The 26478-nt window shown below is 45.3% G+C and overlaps 1 protein-coding gene across 5 annotated transcripts in view; it reads left to right on the top strand.

Moving 5' to 3' along the window:
* Positions 1-26478, top strand: part of HHIP (hedgehog interacting protein) — a 334884-nt gene that overhangs the window by 203066 nt on the left and 105340 nt on the right. For all 5 annotated transcript variants that reach the window (XM_030191684.1, XM_030191688.1, XM_030191687.1 and 2 more), the window contains exons 5-7: positions 3647-3798; positions 9358-9531; positions 18717-18860. In XM_030191684.1, coding sequence (XP_030047544.1) covers positions 3647-3798; positions 9358-9531; positions 18717-18860 — 470 coding nt within the window. The remainder of the gene's footprint in view (positions 1-3646; positions 3799-9357; positions 9532-18716; positions 18861-26478) is intronic.

The raw sequence follows: 26478 nt of genomic DNA, 5'->3' as shown, positions 1-26478 counted from the left end.
CTGCAGCTCCCTCTGACCCGGAAGTAACCTGTTCCAGGGCAGAGCAGAGGGAGCTGCAGCGAACTCGCGAAGTCAGGGAACTCAGAGCAGGCACGCGCCGCGGCACCCCCCAGCAGCGTGCACCCGGGGCAGACCGCCCCCCCCCCCCCCCCCCCCGGTACGCCACTGGGTAGGAGGTATGCATAGGAACATTAAAGCATTTCAGAGATAGTCTAACAGGATGGGGGTGGATAGGTGAGAGAGGAGGGTGATAAACATAGCAATACAACCAGATCTGGGTTTTCTAGCCCATTATAAACCATAAAGTTGTATTGCTATGTTTATCACCCTCCTCTCTCACCTATCCACCCCCATCCTATTAGACTATCTCTGAAATGCTTTGATGTTCCCATGCATACCTCCTACCCATCCCCACCCTGTTAGACTGTCAATGAAATGCTTGGACGTTTTTCTTATATATACTGTCATCTACCACATTTGCTTATTTCCGATCTGACGAAGCAGGGCAACCTTCGAAAGCTAATCAAGAAATGTGATATTCTATAAACTGTAATCTAGGAAAAAAGACCAGTACATTCCCACAGGCAAACCAGCACACAACAAGAGGTAGGAATGGCCACAAAAACCACATATACAGCAGGATAAAAAACCAGAGCCTTTATTCCAAATGGTGATGACATATGACAATCCTGGACCCAACAAGTTTCAGCAGTAGGCCTTCCTCAGGAGTTCGCAAGGAAGATGCTGGAACCCTGGGCTAGATGTGAGGAGACTTATGACAAAAGAACCCATGTGGTTGTGAATTAGCAGAGGGAATCTGTTGGGAATTTAAAAAAAAAAAAAAGAAAACACCCTATGGCTTTTCCCATTTGTATCTGTAGGGAAGATACATAGTACATCTGGCCCACAGAGTCCAGAATGGGTTTAATTGTTGCTACCCGAGTAACAAAAAGTCACGGGAATCACTCCGCTGAATTATAAATGATAACAATTTGTAAACAATGGGTGTTAAATAACAATTGTGAAACAATAAATGAGAAACAGAGGAGGAGAGGACCTCAGACCAGTGCCACCTTTTTAATCAATAGAATGATATTTATGTGGTCGTAATCGCATAATCACGGGTCCTCTGCCAACCTCCTCCCTCAATATTCGTTTGTGTGCTTCTACTCTATAATGGTGCTGACTATCACACACGTCATTAACAAATATCAAACACCACAGCTGCTTAGCTTGTTGCTGCTCAAACCAGGGGCTCCCCAATGGTCCCGTTTCGCCACCTGGGGCTTCGTCAGGTGAAGAGCTCCCTGCAACGCCAAACTGTGGTAAGCATCTAAAAAAACAAACACACAACAAACATTCAATATCTCACATGTCTCACAAAACAACCTATAAATACCTTAAGAACCAAATAAACCGCTCCAATGAAGCTTACCGGGCAAGCCAGTAAAGCCGCCAAACGAATGTGCGCCAAGGTAAAAGGCATACAGGCTCGGCCCTTCTCTCTCTCTCAGCTCTGGTCCCGCCCTCATTTCCTGTTTCCGCAAGGGCGGGACCAGGGCTGAGAGAGATAGAAGGACCGAGCCTGCACGCCTTTTACCGCTGCTGACAGCCACCGTAAACCTAACTTGGTAAGTGAAAACAACTTTTAAAATTTGGAGGGAGGGGGCCTGGAACTGGAAGGGAGGGAAGGAGGAAGGGAGGGCCAACGACACCCTCATGCATGTGATATCGCATTCCGTTGCCTGGCAACTCTGCAGCGTTCCCTTCCAGTGATTGCTCACTGCTGTTTGTGACGAACCCGGAAGTACGTGACGTCAATTCAGGAGATGGATACAGCAGGAGCACGAACCCTTCAAAGCTTCACTTTTATGGAGTCAGCTTCAGAACGTTGGAGGTGCTTTTTATTATATAGGATTAGCGCATGACCAAAAAAATATATGCAAAAATTCCATTAATTATGCCGCATTGAATCTGGGCTTAGCATGCAGGAAAGCGAGACATTAAGATGCGTTAAGCCCGCAGTCTAATGCCTTTAGGGCTCCTTTTAGAAAGCCAAGGTAGTGATTCCTGGTGCGGCAAATGCAACAAAACCAATTCAATTCCTATGGGTTTTATCACATTTGCCGCATGGGAATTACTACCTCAGCTTTGTAAAATGGGCCCTTAATTTGTAATGTGTTGTCAATTCCAAAAAATAGTTTTAGGTATTCTTATTTTTGGATCTTCTTATAATTTTGTTCATATTTTTATTAAGTTCAGGATGAGAATACAGATTAGACAATTTAATTTACGTAGGTTATTAGAAAACAAAGGGAATATATTATCTGATCACCACAAATAAAATCAAATTTAATTATTAGCCCAGAGAATTGCATAACAATAACACACATGCCATAGAGGAAGAATTCTTCCACTTCTCATGAATTACATGTCCGTGTAATGTGGAAAATGTGTGCCCCAATTATTGAGAAGTGAAAGGTTCTTAAAAATTGAGTTATGCAAGAGGCTCTGGTCCATTTCAGCACTACAGATTAATTAATGCCATGTGGAATCACTTCTAATGTGGTTTTTTTCCCCCTAGTTTCAGTATCCATCTGATTTGAATAAAGAACATTCTTGAATCAGGAAGAAATGCTTATTTTTATCTCCAGCTTCCTAATTTTTGCATTGCTTGAGGTAGAAAGCAGTCTGTGTGGTGAACTTGTTTGGTTTTTTAAATAAAGCAAAGTGAATTTGAAGGCTGCTGGTGACATTCGGGCATGTTTAGCGGCAAGATTGTGCGTCGTCTGCTGTATAATTATATTTGGGTTTGCTCAGAAGCAGAATGGCAACATGGCATTTAGCATATACTAATCTATGTGGTATGCGTAATAGTAAAAGAAAGTTGTTTTAAGGGTTTTCTTGCTTCTATAAAAGAAAAAAAATAATAATTCATGCTAGAAACCTTGTTCAGTGAATGACCACATGGGAAACTGATTTCTCTGCAAAACAGCTAAAATGATGTAGCTTCTCATTACCTGCATTACCATGCTTCCTAAGATGAACAGACCACCATAGTTGTAACAACTGATGTAGCTGTCTCCAGGGTAAAACAAAGTCTTACATATTATACAAGCAATTTAACTGTTTTCTAAACATATTGCCAAGACAGTGGGAGTTGGCAGCTGATACTGTGTTTTAGGGTTTTTTGGATACTTGGGTTTGGAAGTGACTGCCGATTATGAACCTTTTTACTTGTCTTCTACAAACTACAGCAACCCCAGTAACTTAGCAAAGAATTCTTTACAGCACTTCAAGTTGTCATCATGGCTACCAAAAGATTACGTACACAAATCACTGCAACAAAAGTGGTCTAAGAGTCTTGTGCATAGATAACCATACAAGACCAACTTGTCCTGTCTTAGTTCTTAAACAGTCCCCCCCCCCCCCCCACCCCTCCCAGAAGAGAAATGTTTTATAATCGTTTTTGTGCAGTAGTCAAGGAAGAAAGAAAAGAGTTTGGGCAAAGATTATCCAGAAGAAAGAAAGAAAGAAAGACAGAGAGAGACTTTTGGGGGGGAAGGGGAGGGGAGGGTGTCCAGCTGAAACACAATAAAGAACATAATTAACTTCACAATTCTTTGTGTTTTTCATTTGACTGCAGGGAGGAGATGAAAGAGGCCTGCTAAGCCTTGCATTCCATCCCAATTACAAGAAAAATGGAAAGCTCTATGTGTCCTATACAACCAACCAAGAGCGGTGGGCCATTGGACCACATGATCACATTCTTAGAGTTGTTGAATATACAGTGTCCAGGTACCAGTATGCCACTTGCATATCTTACATGCATTAGATTAAGGTTCTTGTCTGGTCTCCACATCTCAAAAAAGATATACCAGAGCTAGAAAAAGTATAGACAGAAGCGACAAAAGATGATAAAGTGAACAGCAGTCTTATGAAGAAAGAAGGTTAATGCTATTCACCTAAACAATTTTCATGTGTTTTTTTTTATTGGGGGGGGGGGATTCATTCCAGAATGAATGTGTGCACTCCCCCCCCCCCACTGTATTCTACAAAGGTGACCCAAATTTTGGTGCCCAAAAGTGGGCACAGATCCCAGATCAGCGCACAAAATAATTAGTTAATGCGTTCCAATGATTTAATTGTTGGAGCTAAGAAGCACTTAATTGGCACTAATTATAATGTGGGCATCAATCTGGCTATGTGCTATTCTGTAACAATGGGTGCCTAAGTTGGATTGCACGCACCTCAAAAAGGGGGCATGGCCATGGGAGGGGCAAGGGCATTCATAAGAGATGCGTGCAGTGTTAGAGAATGGTGGGGATCCAAGCTCAATTTGCATGCCAGGATTTAGACCAGGTTTCAGCTAGCATAAGTCCTTGTGCCCAAAACTGAGTGTCGAATTCAGTGCTCAATGTTATTCTATAAAGTGTGCTCATCCCGAAGCATTGAGTGCCAAATTTTTTTCGGTGCTGAATTTTTGGCGCCATTTATAGAATCTATCCTGTGTACAAAGAGAACACACTATGTGAAAGAGGGCAGGCTCTTCTTAATGAGTGCACATTCTTCATCTGATAATGCGAGCATGTGTGAACCATCAAGCATGCACATGCTATCAGCAAAGAATGTGCATTCTTTAAGAAGAATGTTCCTTCTTTGCACGTAGTGCTCACTCTCTAATGGTTTGCACTATTATCGGCAAACGACATTTCATCGCTATCCCTATAAGATAGCTTTTCAAGATTATGGGGTCATTTACTAAAGTGTGCTAAGCAGCTAACACTCAAATTAGCGCGTGCCATTAGCACACGAGCACGGTAACTTACTGCACTGGCATGATTGCTTTTGCAATAATTTGCATGTTAACTGCATGCCTTGTTAGAGCGTGGGATCTGGGCTGGTTATGAGTGGAGTATGGAGGCTGGACTGCACGTTTCAGTTAGTGCATGGTGCTTACTGCATGCTATCACTTGTACACTTAGCATAGGTACAGTTAACTGCCTTCTCAGGAGGAGCTGTTAAGTGCCTAATTGTGAAAAAAAATTAATGCATTGTAAAGAACACATTTGTACAGTAACTGCAGGGGACATACTGGGCATACAGTTACTGCACAGCCTTTGCCAGGGCTTTTTTTGAGGGGGTACTATGGGGGTACTAAGTACCAACAACTTTTCCATTGTCTGCTAAAATTGACCCAAGGTCCCCAAGTTTTAATGAAAGAGCTCAGGCTCTACACACAAATTCTCTCTTGTCATAGATTCTGTGACTGGTTGCAGAGGGCCTTGCTGTTGGGGTGAGGGGCTGGCTATTGTAGGGTGGGTCCCTCAGTGATCACCCCACACCTGAAGGGTGGCCTGGCATTTGAGTACCGTTACCTTTTTCGCTAGAAAAAAACACACTGGTCTTTACACTTACCACATATTAATTTTTGCATTTAAAGCACGATAAGAGCAAAACTTTACCATTGTGTAGTAAACAGGCCCCTTTGTATGATATGGAATAGGAAATGGTTATTTATTAAACAGTACTAGGATTAGGGAACACTGCCGCAGCAGATTTAAAACAAATTTATACATCTGATTTTTTTTTCTGTCAATGTATAATTGCACTTGGAATTTGTTGCGGGAGAACGTGGCAAAAATATCTACTGTACCTGAATGTACACCGTTTCGATAGGTTTCGGGCTTGTAGGCAGTATATAAGAAATTAAGAGGCCCTTTTGCTAAAGCATGGTAAAATCTGGGCTTAACGTGTTTTAATGCAGGGCATTCCCATGCGCTAAGCCCAGATTTAACATGGCACTTTTTTAAGGGCATATTGTTTTTTTTAAAATTTGTAGGTCATGTGTTAATCTCCCCTTTAATACGCGGTACCTGCAAAAAATTAACACGGGAGCACTTACCAGCTCCTAAATGGTCTCGCATTAACTCTGTATTATCCAGTGAGTGCAAGCTATTCATAACGCGCTAGCCAGATAACGCAGGAATTCCCATTCTTTGCTCATGACACATCCCCTCTGAAAAATATTTCTGAAAAATTGATAACATGGATAGCGTGTTTGCAAGGCAAAATACCACAAAACACTTTCATGCATTTCTGTTGTAGCCTGTTTGCATGCACTAACTCCCAGATTCTATAAATGGTATCCAAATTTGGATGCCTAAGATTGCACACGAATCACACAGAAATAAATTAGATAATGAGCTGTTAACAATCAACAATTGGCTGTCAATAATTATTGATGTTAATTGGTGCTAATTTGGATTTGCATGCAGCTCTTGCTGCACTCAATTCTATAAAGATCCTCAGCCAGATTTTCTCATGTGCAATCCAAAAGGGGGCATGGCCATGGGAGGGGCAAGGGCGAGTCAGGGGGAATTCACAAACGATGCGCTTAATGTCACAGAATTCTAGGGATCTGTGCCCAACTTGCACACCAGAATTTACACTAGGTTTCACTCAGTGTAAGCCCTTGTGCCCAAAATTGGGCACGGAAATCCCCACTAGGCACCATTTTATAAAGAACGCTCAGCCCAGAATGCCTTTTATAGAACGGTGCTGAGCGCGGATATTTCCCAGTGCCTAATTTTCGGCACCATTTCATGTTGCTGGTTCGAACCACATGTTAAGGGCTTAATGCTGTTTAGAAAAATAGACCCCTTAATTAGTATGGACAAGTTTATTGAGGACAGATCTATAGGGAGTTAGCAATCTGGACAGGACCCTTCCTCTTGGGATCTGCCAGGTACTTTAAGAAGAAGTGGACTAGCCAGAGTTGAAGACAAGGGGGGGTCGATCTTCAGAGAGATTTAAGCGAGCTGGAGAGGCTCTGGTCCACTTAAATCGCCCGTCGCCAACCAACCCCCAAAATTCAGCGGCATTAAACCAAGCAGTGCTGCTAAATATTGTCTATGACTGGTCCCCAAAAAAGTGGGCTGGTCAGGGGAGGGCTAGGGGGCGGTGTTAGGGAGGAGCCGGGGCTTATGCAGGTGCTGGCAGTATTCAGCCAAGGCCCGCATAAACTAAGCGAGGGAATTTGTGTATGTTTTATTGTACTCTGCCCTGGATAAGTGCAGATTATAAATGTTAATAAATACAAATACAAGGTACCGTAAGGGGCAGGAGTGAAGGGGTTGCGCTCCTGCCCCCAACAACCATCACTGGACCACCAGGGAACATGGTAGGCCCGGAGGGGCCTACCTGAACTACTGAGGGGTTGGGAGCAGGGGCGTTTGAGGGGAGAGGGAGTGGCTTGTGGCTGAAGGCTAGGGGGTAGATGGGGATACGTCAGGAGCTTGGGGGGGGGGGGGTCAGATTTAAAAAAAAAAGCTTATGCAGGTCCTAGTCTGATATTCAGCCAGGGCCACATAACTCTTATGGGGTCCCCGGTTGAATATCGGCTGGGCCCTCATAAGCTCTGCAGCCCAGCCTACTCACTTGTAGCCACCAGTATTCAGTGCTGGTGCCTGGGTATGACTTGGCAGTTGGCACTGAATATTGGGTGCTAATTTAGCCGGTGATAGCGTTTAAAAAAACACTGACTATCGCCGGCTGAATATCCAGGGGACAATGCTGGGCTCAGTGGACCTTTGGTCTGACCCAGCAAAGTAATTTTTACTTTCTTATTTAGTTAATTATCTTCCGAAATTAGCAACCAACCTCCCCTATTTATTTTACTCTAAAATTACTAAAATATCTTATTAAAGTAAACAGTGTTTATGAGGATAGAATATAATTGTTATAAAGAGGACTGGATGTAGTCTCGCTTTTGTGTCTATGGTGAAAATGTTCAGTACATGATCTAGACCATAAAATACAGATAAGAATATTGTGCAGCTATGGTGGGGGTCACTATTCAAATGAGTTTAACCTGGCAGCACTGTTCCCTCTAAGCTGAGTGGAAGTCTTCCAACTGTATTGCTGCCAGTAGGGGGTGCTGCTTCAATATTGTGTTTTCAATTGCTAGGACAGGCAGGTTTCCCGGAGTCCTGCAGAGTTTGTCTGTCCCTCATTATTGAAAATATAGTAGTGAAACAGCGCCCCCCTCCCCTCCCCCCCCCCCCCCCCCCCCCCACTGGAAGGACTGTAGGTGGAGGACTCCCGCTTAGCTTAGAGGGAACAGTGCTGGGCAGGAGAGGCTCCTGCCGGTTAAACCCCACCGAGCTGGCCATACGCCGATATTCAGCAACACTTAACCAGGTAGTACTGCCGAATATCACCACTAACTGGCCATTCCCTAACCGGCTAGGTTAGAGGTAGTCTGGGGGCAGAGATTTTGTGGTGCCATTACTTAGCCCGTTAGCAGTGATATTCAGTCCGCTAACTGATTAAGTAAGCAAAAGGGCTGTCTGAACTTTGGGGCCTTTTTACTAAGCTGCGGCAAAAGGGGTCCTGCGTTAGCGGCGGTGGCCGTTCTTGCCGCATGCTGAGGTCCTTTTGTACTGCAGCAGTAAAAATGCCAAAAAAAAAGAAATGGCCATGCGGTAAGATTACACTTACTGCGTGGCCATGTGGAGGGGAGCAACTTACCGCCACCCATTGAGGTGGCGGTAAAGGCTCCCGTGTTAACCAAGCAGCACCGATTAGTGCTGGGTAACCGCTGCAGTAAAAAAATTAGGGAACTATTTCCCAGTAGCGAGGGCGGCTGACACCCGGGGCGGGTCGCCGCTGCGCACCCCCCCCCCCCTTGGCGAGCACCCTCCGGAGCGCACCCCCCCCCCAGAGCGCATTCATACTTGCATAGGGAAGCGGCGAGGGGCGATCCGCCTCGAGTGCCCATCGCTGGGAGCTGCGTCGGCTCCGCTGGTTCCCTGCTCTCTCTGCCCCGGAACAGGAAGTAACCTGTTCTGGGGCAGAGCGAGCAGGGAACCAGCGAAGCCGACACCCCCCCCCCAGCGGCGTGCACCCCTTCCTACGCCACTGCTATTTTCCCTAGATATGAAGATGCTGTGTGCTGGGGGTAGAGCTACCGCCAGCACCCATGTTGGGTTCGTGGTAGTTCCGGATTGCCACGCGGTAAGCCTGCATTGGGCTTACCACTGCTTAAAAAAAAGGGTCTGTTTATGCGCTGAGTTAACTGGGCACCTGCCTGAATATTGTCTGATGCTCGGTTTAACTTCTGGGTGACCGCACATGGCCCAGCACTGAGTATCTGGGGTTAGTTCAGCCTGTGGCTGTGAGCGGCTTATAATTTGCTTACTTCTGTGAGCTGAATATTGGGCCCAGTATTTATAATGGTTTTAGTTTTCTAACTGGATTATCTTATTTTAATGCAATTCTTATATTTCATTGTTAAATTGTTAAACATGGAAGTTTCTGAGCTGCAAGAGTTCTTTCATTGCTTTGTTAATTCAGGAAAAATACTAATCAGGTTGACATGAGAACAGGAAGAGTGTTTTTAGAAGTAGCTGAGCTTCACAGAAAACACCTGGGTGGACAGCTTCTGTTTGATCCATTTGGCTTCTTATACGTTTTCCTTGGAGACGGGATGATCACCCTGGATGACATGGAGGAGATGGATGGTTTAAGGTATGAGTAATGATTACTGAATAGTTTCTAACAGTCAGTTGAAAACTGCTGGCAAATATAAAGGGATATTTCACACACAGGAACTGGGAGAAAATTAAACTTTGAATGTGATTTTGAATTATGTGTGCTTGTTCTATATTGCATGTAATGCAGCTTGGTAAAGATAACTTCCATGGCATCCCACAGATCAATCCAGAGACTAATGGGTTGTGTCCCTCTACCAGCAGGTGTAGATAGAGAGAACCTCCAAGATTTGCTAGATGTGGACCTGTGCAGCCAAGTAAACCTCAGTATTCTCTCTATCTAGCAGGTGGAGGGACATCTCTGTGCGGCTCTGGTTTGATCTGGCTACTGGTGTCCTTTGGGTCTAGTTTAGCACAGACAGGGATTGAGTGGCTGTTTGCAGCTTGTGGTGTACACCTGGTGGTGCCAGGTCCCTCCCGGTCTCCCCCTACCTTTCCTCCATCGCCCGGGGCTGTTGGCCTGATCGAGTGTTTCCTTTCTCTCCTGACTAAGAGGCAGATGCAGCAACCAAACGTAAAAAAATCTAAATCGTTAAAGTCCCTAACGATTTTAAAATAACGAAAAATGCACCAAAAAAAAAAGTCACACATGCTGGAATCGGTATTGAAACGTAGAATGTATCAAAGAATCACAATACACATCGTTAATCGGCCCCCAAATCATGCGCAGAGCAGCCAAGCGTTATGTTAGCTGCTCTGCGCATGCCACAAACAGTCAAATCACAAGCACATGGCAAATTGAATTGACACATAAAAAAATAAAACTAAAAAAAGGATCGGGAGGGGGCAAGGGCGCTCATCAGGAGCGTCCTGTACGGACGGCCTTGCCCCCCCCCCCCCCGCCGCTGCTCCCCACTTTCCGCCGCTCCCCCCACCCCGAAAAAGCAAAATTGTAGCAGCCCCTGCCCCCCTCCCTTCCTCACTACTCTCAGCTCCGCCTCCCGACATCCTCCGTCTGTGCCCCGCCCCCTTTGGGGGTCGTCGCCACCATTCCCCTTCTCCATCGGGCCCCCCTCCCTCTTACCGGGCCCGTGCAGCGCCTCTTTCCTCTGTCCGAAGGCGCTGCACGGGCAAGAAGAACGCTGAATCAGCTGATGCCTGCCTTCGCGATGGCGCGTCTTTCTCCTGCTGCGCCCGCCCCTGTCTGACGTCAGTTACTGACGTCAGACAGGGGCGGGCCCAGGAGGAGAAAGACGCTCTATCGCGAAGGCAGGCATCAGCTGATTCAGCGTTCTTCTTGCCCGTGCAGCGCCTTCGGACAGAGGAAAGAGGCGCTGCACGGGCCCGGTAAGAGGGAGGGGGGCCCGATGGAGAAGGGGAATGGCGGCGACGACCCCCAAAGGGGGCGGGGCACAGACGGAGGATGTCGGGAGGCGGAGCTGAGAGTAGTGAGGAAGGGAGGGGGGCAGGGGCTGCTACAATTTTGCTTTTTCGGGGTGGGGGGAGCGGCGGAAAGTGGGGAGCAGCGGCGGGGGGGGGGGGCAAGGCCGTCCGTACAGGACGCTCCTGATGAGCGCCCTTGCCCCCTCCCGATCCTTTTTTTAGTTTTATTTTTTTATGTGTTTTCTGAGGTCCTTTGGACCAATCACAGCGCTTTTAGCTCTGCTAATGCGCTGGGATTGGCTCAAAGTTTGTTTATTTTTTCACTTAACACTTTTTCCTGGCACAGAGCTGTCCTAACGAGAGATCCAGACCTCTCGTTAGTTTTCCTGCCTTTTCCCTGCGTAAAGGCAATCGGAAAAGGTTAGTGCATGTCGTTTCAATGGGGTTTTCACACTAATTGCTCATCTCCATTCCGTTTTCGTTAGCTGCTACTGTCGTCGGAAAATAGGCTTAAGTGCATGGAAAGGATCGGAAATTCTTCCCCGAGGGCTCATTTAACGATGAAAAACGTTTAGTGCATCTGCCTCTAATTGCTCATCTCCATTCCGTTTTCGTTAGCTGCTACTGTCGTCGGAAAATAGGCTTAAGTGCATGGAAAGGATCGGAAATTCTTCCCCGAGGGCTCATTTAACGATGAAAAACGTTTAGTGCATCTGCCTCTAAAAAAAAAAAAAAAAAAAAAAAGGTAAGAGACTTTGTTTTTGTTTAATCATACGGAGGAACTAGGCGTCCGGTGAGTCAGAAATGCAGGGGATAGTTTTGATGGTTTCCTCGGGGCAGTTAGTGCAGCTCGCGTTGGCGGGTGTCATTTTTTCCTCTCAGGCACGGCCTGCTTCTCACTTGGCGGTTGATAGACAAGAGGCGCAGCGTGCTTCTGTGGCACAGGCTCCAATGGAGGGAAGCGATGTACAGGGAGCAGGGGAGTCCCTTTCAGTTCCTTTTTCCCCGGATTTTGTTTTATTAATGCACAATGCCTTTCTTTTGAAGAAGTCAGGAGCTTCTCTTCAGGCAGCCCCGTCTCTTCCTCAGCAAACTTCGGTTGCTGCAGCCTCTCAGTCTTTCCTACCAAAACGTCCCCGGGTGGAGATTTTGGATCCCGAGGAGCTATCTGACACAGATGACCTGGTTTTGTCTCCAAGCTCTCAGAATCTTTGGATTTGGCAGATGAGGTCACCCTGCCCTCTGAGGAGGGGGATGATCCAACGACTGCCCGCCTTTTCGCAGGGAAGAGCTTCCCTCCCTGATTGTTAGGGCTTTTGAGGTTTTGGCCATTTCCCCCCTGAATCGTCAGGAGGAACAGGTCTGGTGCCCTATATTATATCTGGCACCAAATGCCCACCTCGTTCCTTTCATATGCATGAGGCCATGAAGATCCTTATTTCAGCGCAGTGGGATACGCCGAACAGTGGGCTTAAGGTTGCTTAGAGCTATGTCGCATCTTTAAGCGCTACCTGCTCCTGACTTAGACTTGCTGAAGGTCACTACTGTGGATTCCTTAAACACAGCAGTCACTATGAAAACCACTCTCCCTGTGGAGGGTGGCACAGCGCTCAAGGACCCTCAGGATAGTAAGTTGGAGACTTGCTTGAAGCTGTCCTTGATGTAGCGGCCCTTTCCCTGCAGGCCTCAGTTTATGGCTACTATGTAGCGCAGGCATGCTTATCGTGGGTACAGAAAGCCTCCTCTCCGGAAGATCTCGTGGCTGTTTTTCCAGCCGGAGTCCGGTTTAGCCTTCCTTGTGGATCTTCTTTATGATATTGTGAGGGCTTCAGCGAAGGAGGTTTCCCTAGCGGTCACCGCGCGTCGCTGGCTGTGGTTGCAGCATTAGGCTGCAGACGTGGCCTCTAAGTCACGTTTAGCAAGGCTTCCTTTTAGGGGAAAGCTTTTGTTTGGGACAGACTTAGAACAGATTGTGAAGGACCTCGGTGACTCTAATGGCCAGCGCCTACCGGAGGACAGGTCCAAGTTTGTACAACCGGTGGGACCTAGACCTAAGTTTACAGATAGACGGCGTTACCGTCCAGGTCGCGAGGCCTCTTTTCAGAGAGCAAGGTGTTCTCAGAGGCCTCAGCCCTTTCGAGGTGACAGGTGGGCCTTCCTTTCCGGTAACAGAAACCAGCCCGCAGCCAGGTCTGCCGATTGATGGGGCCCTGGTCCATATCCAGCCGGTTATTGGGGGCAGGCTGTCCCTATTCCTGATGGAGTGGACCAGGGTAACATCCGACGAATGGGTCTACAAGTTAGAATTGGCTTGTCCGATAGTAGACTCTTTTCTGGAATCTCCTTGCAAATGTCCTGCCAAGGTGCGGGCAGTTCGACACACCCTCCTCAACTTACAACGGCTGGGTGTCGTCCAGCCCATACCCCCAGCAGAAACAGGGTGCGGTCGATATTCCATTTATTTTGTGGTGCCAAAAAAGGGCGGTTCTTGTCGACCCGTCTGTCTTGTGTGGGAATTCTGTGAGCCCTTGGGTCCTGCTGGAGGCGGAGGTAAGGTGACCACTGGCCTCCAAAGGACAGCCGAACAACCCCTAGACTTCACCTGCGGCGACCACCATTCACCGGGAGTTGAGCTCCCAGCTGCAGGCGTCCAACGGGACTTCTGGAACCGCAGGGGTTGGCGGACTGGCCAGACAAGAGAGGCAGGAGCAAGCGAGGATAGTCAGGAACAAGCAGTGGTCAGGGCTGGCAGCAAGCGAGGATTATCAGGAACAAGCAGTGGTCAAAATCAGGCAAAGGTCCAAAATCAGGAACACATACAAAAGGCCCAAGTGCACTGCAACTACCCAGGAACGGAATAGAAGCCGAAGCACAGAAGGACTGAAGGCAAGGCTTTAAATAGGGAGGCAATCAGAGTCAACCATTCTCAGCTGAATCCAACATGGCTGCCCCCACAGGAGATCTCCAAGGACCAAATATGGGCTTCCTTCCTGTCCTCATTACTCCAAGATGGCTGGACCCCTTGAGCTTTAAAATTTACACCAAGATGGCCGCTGCCATTGATCCAACCCAGATGACGGCTGCCAGAACTAGGAAACTGAAACAGACCTTCCTAAGCCTGATCCTTGTCCCTTTCCGATGGAACTGCGGAATGACCTAGTCGGGAGGAGCGTCGAACAGATGAAGGACGTGACACCATCTTAGATCTCAAGTGCATCAACAGGTCTTTACGGGTTCAGCTTTTCCGCATGGAAACCCTCCAATCGGTGATCGCAGCGGTACAGCCAGGGGAGTTTTTGACCTCTCTCGATCTCAAAGAGGCCTATTTACACATTCCAATCTGGCCTCCCCACAGGCATTTTCTTCACTTTGCAGTGCTCGGTCGTCATTTTCAATTCAAAGCGATGCCCTTCGGCCTAGCCACAGCGCCTCGGTCCTGGTAGTAGTGGCGGCCTATCTAAGGAAGGAAGGGATTCAAGCCCATCCCTATCTAGATGACTGGCTTGTGCAGGCTTTTTCTTTCAAGGAGAGTCGGCGGTAAGGGCTCCCGCACTAACCCAGTGGTAACCGGGTAGTCTGCGGCGCTGCCAAATTACCGCTGGGTTAGTGCCGCGCTAAAACTTACTGCCATTTTTTCCCCAGCACGAGAAATGGCACATGCTGTGACTGGAATTACCTGCGTCGGGATGGGGGTAGCTCCAGATTAGTGTGTCCCTTAGTATTCTTGGTGAAAGGTGGTCAAGTTACCCCAAAAAAGAAAATTAGTACTAATTAAGGAGGCCTTTTGCCAAGATACGGTAAGCACTAACGCATGTTTACCACAGGTTAAAATGTACTACTGTGGGACGCACTCAAGCATCCCACAATGGTTTTTGCATGTGCGCATGCTACCCACATGCATGTTTGGGGGCAGAGACTAGGAGCAGCTATGCTAATCAGTTAGCGCAAAAGCCTTTGCCGCAAAAGCCTTTGCCGCACACTAACTGATTAGCGCAGGATTAGCACTGAGCTCATACTACCTACAAAATAGGTGTCGGTAAGTGCTCACATGGTAAGGGCCACACACTAATGGGAAAATTAGCATGTGAACTACACCAATATAGAAGGGAGAGATCCCTAAAAGATAGCCCAAAACTGTAAAATCATAAGTAGTAGGGATACTTGATGGAGGTCCGACTCAAAGTAATCGGGAGGGTTATGATTTTTACCGGAGGAAAAAGCCTCAAGAAGCTCCCAGCTATATTTAGCAACGGGAGCAGGACTGCTTCATCATAGGCACCAAAAAACCTCCTGGTATCTTATAACCACTCCTTAAAAGTATAGCCATAAACAAAAAAATTTTCTTTTATTATTTTTTCATTTTTCTGAAACTATTGCTTGTTCTTAGGCTTCATGCAATGTCATCAATTGCAGGACAATTAATATATCTTTTACTTAGCTTAAGGGTGCCTCCTTTTCAAAGTCCAGACCATGACCAGTGGTGGCCAGCGTTTCGTCCTCCTGCTTCAGGGTCTGTCGGTCGGAAAATCTGTTACAAGAAAAGAAAAAGCCCAACAACAAGCATAGCCTGCGCTTAAAAAATCTCTTAGGAACTTAGGAGGTTTTTTGTGCCTATGATGAAGCAGTCCCATAGCATGGGGGAAAGATGCGCACTGGGGATAACGCAGGCCATTTTATAGTGCTGCTTAATAAAAGGGCTCCTAAATTAGGGGTCATTTTACAAAGCCGCGGTAGATAGTAGCCTGCGGTAGTGTGGGTGCGTCTTTTAGCCGCACGCTGGGACATTTTTTACTGTGGCTGCCCACAGCATATTTATTTATTTATTTGTTACATTTGTATCCCACATTTTCCCACCTATTTGCAGGCTCAATGTGGTTTACATAGTACAGTAGAGGCAATCGCCAATACCGGTATGAAACAAATACAAAGTGAGGTTATGACAGAGTAATGATCAGTGTGATAGGCACACTGGGCTTAAGAAGGAGGGAGAGTTGGGTTATGTCCAGTACGAACTTTTATATTGTTGTGTTGCGGGGTTGAGGCATTTAGGTTGGATCGTTAGGGTATGCCTTTTCGAACAGGTTAGTCTTCAGAAGTTTCCGAAAGTTTAGGTGGTTGTATGTTGTTTTCACGGCGATTGGTAATGCATTGCATAGTTGCGTGCTTATGTAAGAGAAGCTGGATGCGTAGGTTGATTTGTATTTGAGTCCTCTGCAGCTTGGGTGGTGGAAATTTAGGTATGTTCGTGTTGATCTAGTTGTGTTTCTGGTTGGTAGGTCTATGAGGTCTGTCATGTTTCCCGGAGCATTGCCGTAGATGATTTTATGAGCCAGGGTGCAGATTTTGAACGCAATACGTTCTTTGATTGGGAGCTAGTGTAGTTTTTCTCATAGAGGTTTGGCGCTTTCGAATCTTGTTTTTCCGAATATAAGCCTGGCTGCTGTGTTTTGAGCAGTTTGGAGTTTCTTTATGATTTGTTCTTTACATCCCGCATAGATTTCATTACAGTAGTAAGAAGTAAAATGCTGAAGAAATACTTGGGACATGTGATCATTCCAATTAACTACCTTCCCTGAGGAAGCTTGCAAAGCTGCAGCAGTACAAATACCCCCCACAAGTCTTCACCAGGCGAGCTAGGAGGCCACCTGCTTTATTGTCATGTCTATAAAACTTGTAGTTTTTAAAAAATTAAACTACGAGCTGTACGCTCATGCAATAAAGTATTCAACGTCACCTGGGTAGAAAGGTCTTTCTTAGGTGGGGAGGGATCATGCACATAAGCTTCTTTTGCCTACCAAAGTTGGCACTCCAAATTGTAGATTCTAACCACTAGCTTTTTCTTCTGCATGCTAGTTTAGGCGATTATATCACCTCTCAGCACCACCTTAGCTGTATTCCAAAACAAAAGGGTTGATCCACGTGTTGACCGTTAGTAGCTAAAAATAGTTCCTAGTAGTTTGCAAGATATTTCATAAAGCCAGCATCATGATTAGTAGTAGTAGTTGTTGAGCCTGGGCTTGCTAGCTTTCCACCTCCACTCAAAGCGCTTGGGTACCATCCTCCGCCCTAGTTACACACTCTTCAAGCTCTATTGTGCAGCTGGTAAGATCCAACATAACCTCCCGTGTTTTGTTTAAATACTTGTCAATAGGCAATTAAAATATGCAGTGCAGAAGTAGGAAGGAAGTCAATAGCAATATTTGTACAGTAAATAAAGCATCCGGAGTGGGGACCCCTGGAGCAGGCAAAGGACATGTTTTCATCGGCTCATTGCCTCATGTGACTCGAGATTAGCATAAATTTTAAATGCATTGAATTTGGAATTGGATTTTAGTCGAGGTAAGCCAAGGTTATGGACGGGTACACTTTATAGCCTTGGTATTCATTCCCAGTTTTCAAGGGCTGCCAATGGGTCAGGTGTTTAGGATATCCCTAATGAATATGCATGGGTCAGATTTCAATGCCTACAACCTCCAATGCATGCACATTTCTCATGCATATTTATTAAGGATGTTCTGAAAATCTGACTTACATCAAACATATAAATGGCAAGTGACCGACTCACCTGCAAATGCGCAGTAACAGACTTCCCTCTCTGCCCCGCCCCCACGTCAAGACGTGATGACGGAACAGAGAGGGAAACTGTGCTGAGGAGTGCACCACACGGAAGGGGAGGGAGGGAACCGCTGAGGTCGCTACCGCTCCCCCCCAGGTCGCCACTACCGCTCCCCCTCCCCCCCCCCCCCCCCCCCCCCGAGGTCGCCACCGGCCCCCCTCCACCCGGGCCGGGCCCTCTCTTCTCCATTGAACTTACAGCGCCGAAACCGCAGCAGGCAGATCAGCTCCCATCGGCCTTCCTTCCCTGCCTGTGTCCCGCCCTCGCCAACGTTACATCACACACTTCTGTAAGTAGTAGTAGTAGTAAAGTATATATATAAGAATGCTGATGAATACACGAGTAGATTGCAACATGTGCGGGGGGGAGGGCAGGCACTTCAGAAAGAAACACATTCAAAAAGAAGAGGAATATCACTCATAATTTGGAACATGTAAGTACCAGTTTCACAACCTACAGGTATAAGTGTTGGCGCTTACACAAGTAATTGCCAGATTTTACAAAACTAGATGTTCAGGAAGAGCCAATTAAGCAGCTAAGTGGAAGGAAAAAACTCTTTATTTAAACACCACAGAAGTACTACTACTACTACTATTTAGCATTTCTATAGCGCTACAAGGCGTACGCAGCGCTGCACAAACATAGAAGAAAGACAGTCCCTGCTCAAAGAGCTTACAATCTAATAGTAAGAACAATTGCCATCTCAGTTGCTTGTATAAACATCAAATCCAAATGAGCACTTAACTGTCATGCTTTCTTTTGAGCAGGCGTTAATTGCTATGTCCAGTTTTCTTTAAATATTCATGTAGTGTTGCTGCAAAATTGGAAATACTTAAATACTTTTTCAGCCCACCCACAACATGCCTCCTTGCAAACTGAGTGTGTTATAGATCTACACATATAAAATAGCAGCTTTCTAAAATACCTATTTATATTTATTGGTCATTTACCAACAAATGAATCCACAAACATAACCAAGATTTATGAGGCTATAGTTTGCTTAAGAAAAACTATACAGTCTTCAGGATTATATCTCAGACTAGCAAAGAACATATGATATATTGACATAGCTCCCACCAAATGTTTAATGTTACCTTCAGATCTCAATAATTGACATGAGGTTAAAACTAATCTACAATTTGTACACAGTATAATTTACTTTTTGTACAGTCTTTTATGTAAGCACATCTTAAATTAACTAAATTACCACCCATTTTTCTCAGTGATTTTACAGGCTCTGTACTACGGCTTGATGTCAACACAGATACGTGTAATACTCCTTATGCCATTCCGAAGAACAACCCGCATTTCAACAGTACTAATCAGCCCCCAGAGATTTTTGCACATGGACTGCATAATCCAGGCAGGTAAGTAGAAAACTCCATGTATTCATGGACTCTAGTTCCAAAACTGTATCATATTTTTATTACATTTGTACCCCACGCTTTCCCACTCATGGCAGGCTCAATATGGCAATGGAGGGTTAAGTGACTTGCCCAGAGTCACAAAGAGCTGCCTGTGCTGGGAATTGAACTCAGCTCCTCTTGACCAAAGTCCACCACCCTAACCACTAGGCCACTCCTCCAAGTATACCACATTCTTGAAGGTAAACATGACTGAATTTAATTACCTAGGGTAGGGGTGTGCATGCTAGTTCTTGAGGGTCACCAAAGGTTTTCCTGATAACCTTAATCGATATACATATGAGAGATCTGCCTGCACTGTCCTCAAAGTGTGCAAATCTATTTCATGCAAATTCATCAGGGTTATGTGGATAACCTGACCAGTTGGTGGCCCTCAAGGAGCAAAGTACCATTTCCTGATTTAGGGAGAAATTTTCACAAAAGGTTTTCTGCAGATAAATGAGTTTTTACCCATCGAAAATTCTCATTTGAATATGTATTCCTCCTTTCCAATTGTGGGAAAAGGTGAATATTCTTAGGGAAAAGGGGCAGTGCTGGGAGGCAGGGTCAGGATGGACCCAGTAAACTGCACATTTAAGATTTCATTTTGAAACTTTCTCTTTTCCATTTTCCTTTGAAAATTTACATACAGACCTGCAAACTTTCAAAATTGCCCTCTATAAGAGGAAATTTAGAAAAAAAAGTTCAGTGTTCCAAGGAGTGATATCGATTGTACTGGGTCTAGTATATGACAGGTTTTAACCATAGGTATATAGGGGTAATTTTATAAAGCTTCTACCAAGTGCCTGTTTTTACACATTATCTAGGAAATTTTATAAATGTCACCTACAATTACGCGATAATTCCACACCCATCTTTCAGCACAGAAATGCATTCTTATGGCTTCAAGGCACCAAAATGGGACTGAAACAGCAGAGTGGCACAGAAATACACCTACACGCCCAGTTATAGGAGAGCACTTAAGTGTATCCACGCACAACTGCAAAGGAGGCGTTCCCATGAGAGGGGTATTGAAGAAAATTGTGCGCAGTATTATAGAATACTGTAGATGCACACCCAACTTGCACATCAGGATTTACACCTGGTTTCCGTTGGTGTAAGTCTTTGCACCCAAAGTTGGGTCTGGAATTCGGTGCCCAACACTATTCTATAAAGAGCACTTATCCCAGAACATCCTTTATAGAATAGGTCTGGACACTAATTTTTTTCGGAACCCATATTTGAGCGCCATTTACTGAGTCCGGCCCTGTGTGTATACCCATAGCATAGCATGGGCGAAGTAGAAGCGACATTGTGATATGCACGCACATTTTATTTCTTTATCAGTCAAAGAGCTACCAGCTTGCAGACTAATATATGCATTCACATACTCAAGCACAATAAAGTCTGCTATCCAATTGCACAAAATTGAAAATGATTTCAGGTGGAGGAAAGACTTCAGTAAGTTAGCGCTAAATTTAAAGCATAGCTGCTATATAAAACATTATTAGTCTGAAAACCTCTCCCTCCATTTTATTTTTTTATATCTTGTTTTGTTCTTTTATTTATTTATTTATTTATTTTTTATTTTAAACTTCAACTATATTCCAGCATTCTAGCTTTAGCAATAACTAATTACTTAGAGTTTCGTAAAATAAATTTAAGACATTTCTATTTGATAAATGATAATTCCTGAGAATAGTTTTTTGTTATTCTTTCTTGTAATATTTTGTCTTATTTTTAATGTACTCTTGTGACATGGAGGGGCATAATCGATCGGGGTGCCCAAGTTTTCCTGAGGGCGTCCTCGCAGGATGTCCCCACGAAGGAGCGGGGAAACTCGTATTATCGAAACAAGATGGGCGGCCCTCTTTATTTTTGATAATGCAGTCGGGGACGCACAAATCTCCACATTTAGGTCGACCTTAGAGATGGTTTCCCCGATTTTCGGCAATAATGGAACCCGAGGCCGCCCATCTCAGAAATGACCAAATCCAAGCCCTTTGGTCGTGGGAGGAGCCAACATTTGTAGTGCACTGGTCCCCCTCACATGCCAGGACACCAACCGGGCACCCTAGGGGGCATTGCAGTGGACTTCAGAAAAAGCTCCCAGGTGCTTAGCTCCCTTACCTTGTCTGCTGAGCCCCCCACCCCAAAACCCACTACCCACAACTGTACACCACTACCATAGCCCTTAGGAATGAAAGGGGGCACCTAGATGTGGGTACAGTGAGTTTCTCGTGGGTTTTGGAGGGCTGACATTTACCACCACAAATTTAACAGGTGGGGGGGATGGGCCTGGGTCCACCTGCCTGAAGTGCACTGCAGTACCCACTAAAACTGCTCCTGGGACCTGCGTACTGCTGTCATGGAGCTGGGTATGATATTTGAGCCTGGTATAGAGGCTGGAAAAAAATATTTTAACAATTTTTTTGAGGGTGGGAGGGGGTTAGTGACCACTGGGGGAGTAGGGGCAGGTCACCCCCAATTCCCTCCGGTGGTCATCTGGTCATTTAGCTCACATTTTTGTTGCTTGGTCGTAAAAAAAAAAAAAAAAAGACCAAGTAAAGTCGGCCAAGTGTTCGTCAGGGACGCCCTTCTTTTTTCCATTATTGGCCAAGGACACCCATGTGTTAAGTACGCCCCAGTCTCGCCTTCGCTATGCTTCCAATACGCCCCTGGGAACTTTGGTCGTCCCTGCGACGGAAAGCAGTTGAGGGCTTTTGATTATACTGATTTGGGCGACCCTGGGAGAAGGACGCCCATCTCCCGATTTGTGTCGAAAGTTGGGCACCCTTCTCTTTCGAAAATGAGCCCAATTGTAATTTAATTGTATTTAATTTCCTGTTGTAAACCACCTTGGACCCATATTTGGGGTTATAGTGATATACAAGAGCAGTATTAGTACTGGTATTCCTATTGGTATTAGTATTGATATTTATAAAGACAAGAAGGTGCCTACTTGTCTTCATAAAGTTGTCTTAAAATAGGTGCCCCCTTATAAAATTAAGTTCTTACCCCTCAATTCTATAACATATCACCTAAAGTAAGGTGCTAACTGTGCACGTAAGTTATAGAATACTAACACACGTGTGACTGTTATATTTATGCGTATAAATGTTAATTGGATTTTAAGCAGCATTCTATAATTTTAGCACACAACTCGGATAGTGTGTAATTGCAAGGGGACGTGCATAGGAGGAGGTGCATGGGCAGGTCCCATATTTACATTCATAACATACAGAATACTATAAGTTATGTGCTAAAGTGTCACATTTAGGAGCGCACATTTACACCTGCTATTGACATGACATAAGTGGGCACGCCTAAATGTTGGCGTATTAATGCCTTCTTATACTAGAATTCTATAATGGAATCTAAAGAGGTTAAGGCTCTTTAGCTTGGAAAATACATGGCTGGAGGGGATATGATTGAGGTCTACAAAATCCTGAGTGGTGTAGAATGAGTAGAAGTGAATTGATTTTTTTACTCTTTCAAAAAGTACAAAGACTAGGGGACACTCAATGAAGATATAGTTTATTGAGAACTTACTATGCCGCTGAACTGACACAGAACAGAGAGGTGTACAGGCTAATTATAGAGCAAGAAGGGAATGCCAGTATTGAATTGTAGTAGTAGTAGTAGAATAGGACAATAAAAATACAGAAATCAGTTATAAGAAAAAAAGCAGGAGAGAGGAAAGGTTTCAGTGGAATTCTGCTGAACATCATGAGAGGACATCAGGCAGGGACATGATAGGCTTGGTTAAATAACCAGGTTTTCAGGTCAGCTTTAAAAGTCTTCAAAGACAAGTCGCAACAGAGGTCCATAGACAGGCCATTCCAGGTCGAGGGAGCCAAGAAATAAAATTCAGTATGTCTGGTATTCTCGTACCAAGCAGCTTTAGGAGTGGGCTCAACCAAGCGGTGACTGGTTAGGTATCTAAGGGGTCTGCTGGGGTAGTAAGGTGTAGTAAAGATCGATAGATAATCTTGCATGCCATACCTCAAACCTTTGAAGGTAAGAACTGCAATTTTGTAGATAATTATCTGTCTAACTGGTAGCCAATGATGGTTCTTAAGCAAGAGGGTGACGTGATCCATGCGACGGGTGTGGCATAAAAGGCAAATGGCGACATTTTGAAGTGAATATCCAGGCAAACCTGCATAAACTATATTACCATAGTCTAATCTGGGCATAAAAGAAGAAAAAACAAGAGTGAAAGGCATCACGGGAAAAAAGGCAGTGAATCAGATGCAGCTATCAAAACACCAAAAACAAGATCTAGACAAGGCCGAAATTTGGGACAGGAAGGATAAAGCAGAATCCCAAATGATGCTGAGGTAGTGAAAACTTTCAATTTGACTAACTGATGTGCCCAAAAGTGATAATAGAATAGATGGTTGAGGCAAAAGGGCCTGTTAGCCAGCAAGTGACTGTTTTATTTTTATTAAGAAGTAATCTGTGTACACTAAGCCATTTTTCTACTTACATAGTAAATGAAATGAAGTTAAGGCAAGCTTGGAGGGGGCCTAAATCTGGGGAATGTCAATCAGTAGGAAAAGAACGTCATCTGCATAAAAATAGGATAAAATATTTTTCAAACAAATAGGAGGAAAATTTTTCACTCAAAGAATAGTTAAGCTCTGGAACTCAGAGGATGTAGTAATAGTGATTGTTTTCTTTTGGAAGGCATTTGCTTTGTGTACTTTATTGTATGCTTATCCTATATAATAAAAACCAACCTCAACATTCTGAAGCTGACTTCGTGGCTTCAGTGAAGGGTTTTAAGCTTCTGAAGCTCAGGCTCCAACTCTGAAAGCTCCGCTCTTAAGTACTTCCGGGTTCGTCACAAGCAGAAGTGACCAACCACAAGTGGTTTCTTGGCTTCAGAATGTTGGAGGTGCATTCTATTAAATAGGATTGGTCAGTTCCTTGAAGCACAGCCAGAGCTCAGCGTCCTGCACAGTAACACTCAGACACCAGAGAGAGAGGGGGGGGGCCTGACACCAGAGAGAGGGAGGGAGGGGGGGCCTGACACCAGAGAGGGGGGGGAGGTATCTCTGTCACACACACACTCTCTCTCACAGTCAATGTCTTTCTCTCTCTCACTCTCACACACTGTCTCTCACACACTCTATGTCGCACACTGTGTCTCACATACACACTTGCACACACTCTCATTCTCACACACACACTCTGTCTCACAGACACACTTGCACCCAAACTCACTCTCTCTCTCACACACACACACACTCGAACATACACTCTCTCAAACATACACACTCCGAGGAAAACCTTGCTAGCGCCCATTTTATTTTTTTGTCAGAAACGGGCCTTTTTTACTAGTATCAAATAAAGTTAACCTAACCATTGGTGCATTAAACACTGTTCTTTAATGGGGAGGTGCAAATGCAAGGGGTCATACACATGGGTGGAGCATGGGCAGGACATGGCCATGTCTCCCACTTCCATGCACAATGTAACAGTGTACACAGTACTATAAGCTGCAGGTGCCCTTGCCACATTTAGGCATGCTGAATTATGCCATCTCTAAACTGCTGTAGCTTTGGGTGCCTAAATGTAAGGTGTGTCAATGCCAGGGCATGCTTGTATTCTATAACAGAATCTGGCTGCCCTGATGCCTTTATAGAATAGGTGCTCCCTGCCAGGGGCAGTGGAATGCTTTTTTGTTTGGGGGTGGCTAAGCTCTGCCCCCAGCCCTTCCATACCACCTTAGTCCCCTCTTATGGCATCCAATGTATCTCTCCTTCCCTCTGTCTCTCTCAGCTGTCCCTCCCCATGGTTTCAAGCATCTCTGTCCTCTTTTCTATTCTATTCCCTTCCCCCCCCCCAACTTATCCAGCATCTTTCTCCTTCCCTCTCTCTCAACCCCTCATGGTCTACAGCATCTCTCTCCCTCCCCATGGCCTCCAGATCCTTTCTCCTTCCCTTCCCCTTCAAAATCTCTTCTTCCCTTCTCCTGCCCGCTACCTGTAGTGTCCAGCATTCCACCCCCCCAAGGTCTCCAACATTCCTCTCCTTCCCTCCATTTCAACCCCCTCCCCATGTTCTACAACATCTCTACCTTCCCCCATGATCTCTAGCATCTTTCTCCTTCCCTCTCCCTCCTCTCTTCAGCATCTCTCTCTTTCCCTTCTACTCTCCCTGGTTATAGTGTCCAGCATCCCATCCACTCCATGGGAGTCCCTCTCAACTGTCCCTCCCCATGGTTTCAAGCATCTCTTTCCTCTTTTCTTTTCTTTTCTTTTCTTTTCTATTCTCTTCCCCTCAACTTATCTAGCATCACTCTTCTTCCCTCTCCATCAACACCCTATAGTCTCCAGCATCTCTCTACTCCCCTCCTCTCTTCAACATCTCTCTCCTTCCCTCCCCCTTCAGCATCTGTCTCCTTCCCCCCTCCCACCTGTGATGTCTAGATTCTACCCTCTCCATGGTCTCCAGCATCTCTCTCTTTCCCTTCTCCCTCCCCCACCGTGGTGTCCAGCATTCCACCACCCTCCATGTTCTCCAGCATCTCTCTCCTTATGTCCCTCTCAACCCACCTCCCATGGTTTCCAGCATCTCTCCCCTCCCTTACCGTCCCCCTCCTCTCTTCAGCATCTGTCTCCTTCCCTCCTCCCTCTGCCTGTGGTGTCCAACATTCCACCACCCCCATGGTCTTCAGCATCTCTCCCTTCCCCTCCCCTCCCTTCACCCTCCTCTCTTCAGTATCTCTCTCCTTCCCTTCCTCATCAGCATTTCTGCCCTTTTCTTCTCCCCCCTCTGCCTGTGGTGTCCACCATTCATCCTCCTCCCATCTATGGGGTACCATAGCATCTGTAGCTTCCCCTGTTCCGGGGCTTATGCTCCCTGCACAGTATCAGGGTGCCTGCTTATAGATTGGCCACCATATTGTTTTGGACTACTCAAACCACACTCCGTGAAATCTCTGCTTTCTGGAGATCTACACTGATCTAATCTAATCCAAGGACTTTACATACCGTGAACTCCATGAAGGTCCTAAGCGGTTTACAATAATAAGAAAATTAGGTTACAAAAATAATACAAATTACTGAAAATAAATACACTATCCCTGGGATCCTATATATCGCTCCAAGATTTCTGTGCTGAAATCAAAGTTTATTCCATAACAATGTGCATAACTAAATTATTTAAGAAGCTAATCAGCGCTGATAATTAGATGTTATCAAAACATTATCAGCACTAATTGGCATTAATTAGAATTTATGCGCACTACTATCTAAGCAATTCTGTAACATGGTGTGCGTAAATTCTAAATTGCATAGTTGAAAAGTGGGCATTGGTTATGGGTGTGAAATGGGCGGTTCATAGGCATTTCTAAAATCTATGCATGTTGTTATGGAATACACCCACTCTGCGCCTAATTTAGGCATCAGAATTTACACCAGGTTTTAGTTGGAGTAATTCACAGTGACTAAATGTAGTCGTTTGGACCGATGCTCAGCGTATTCTATACACCATGTGAAAATTTAAGCTTATTCTATTAAATTTCAGCGTCATTTAGAGAATACGCTTAGATGTATTTCTTTTACATGTG

Source organism: Microcaecilia unicolor, chromosome 2, assembly GCF_901765095.1.
Source record: "Microcaecilia unicolor chromosome 2, aMicUni1.1, whole genome shotgun sequence".
Lineage (NCBI taxonomy): Eukaryota > Metazoa > Chordata > Amphibia > Gymnophiona > Siphonopidae > Microcaecilia > Microcaecilia unicolor.
The sequence above is the reverse complement of the archived record's forward strand: the minus strand, read 5'-3'. Positions and strand labels throughout refer to the sequence as shown.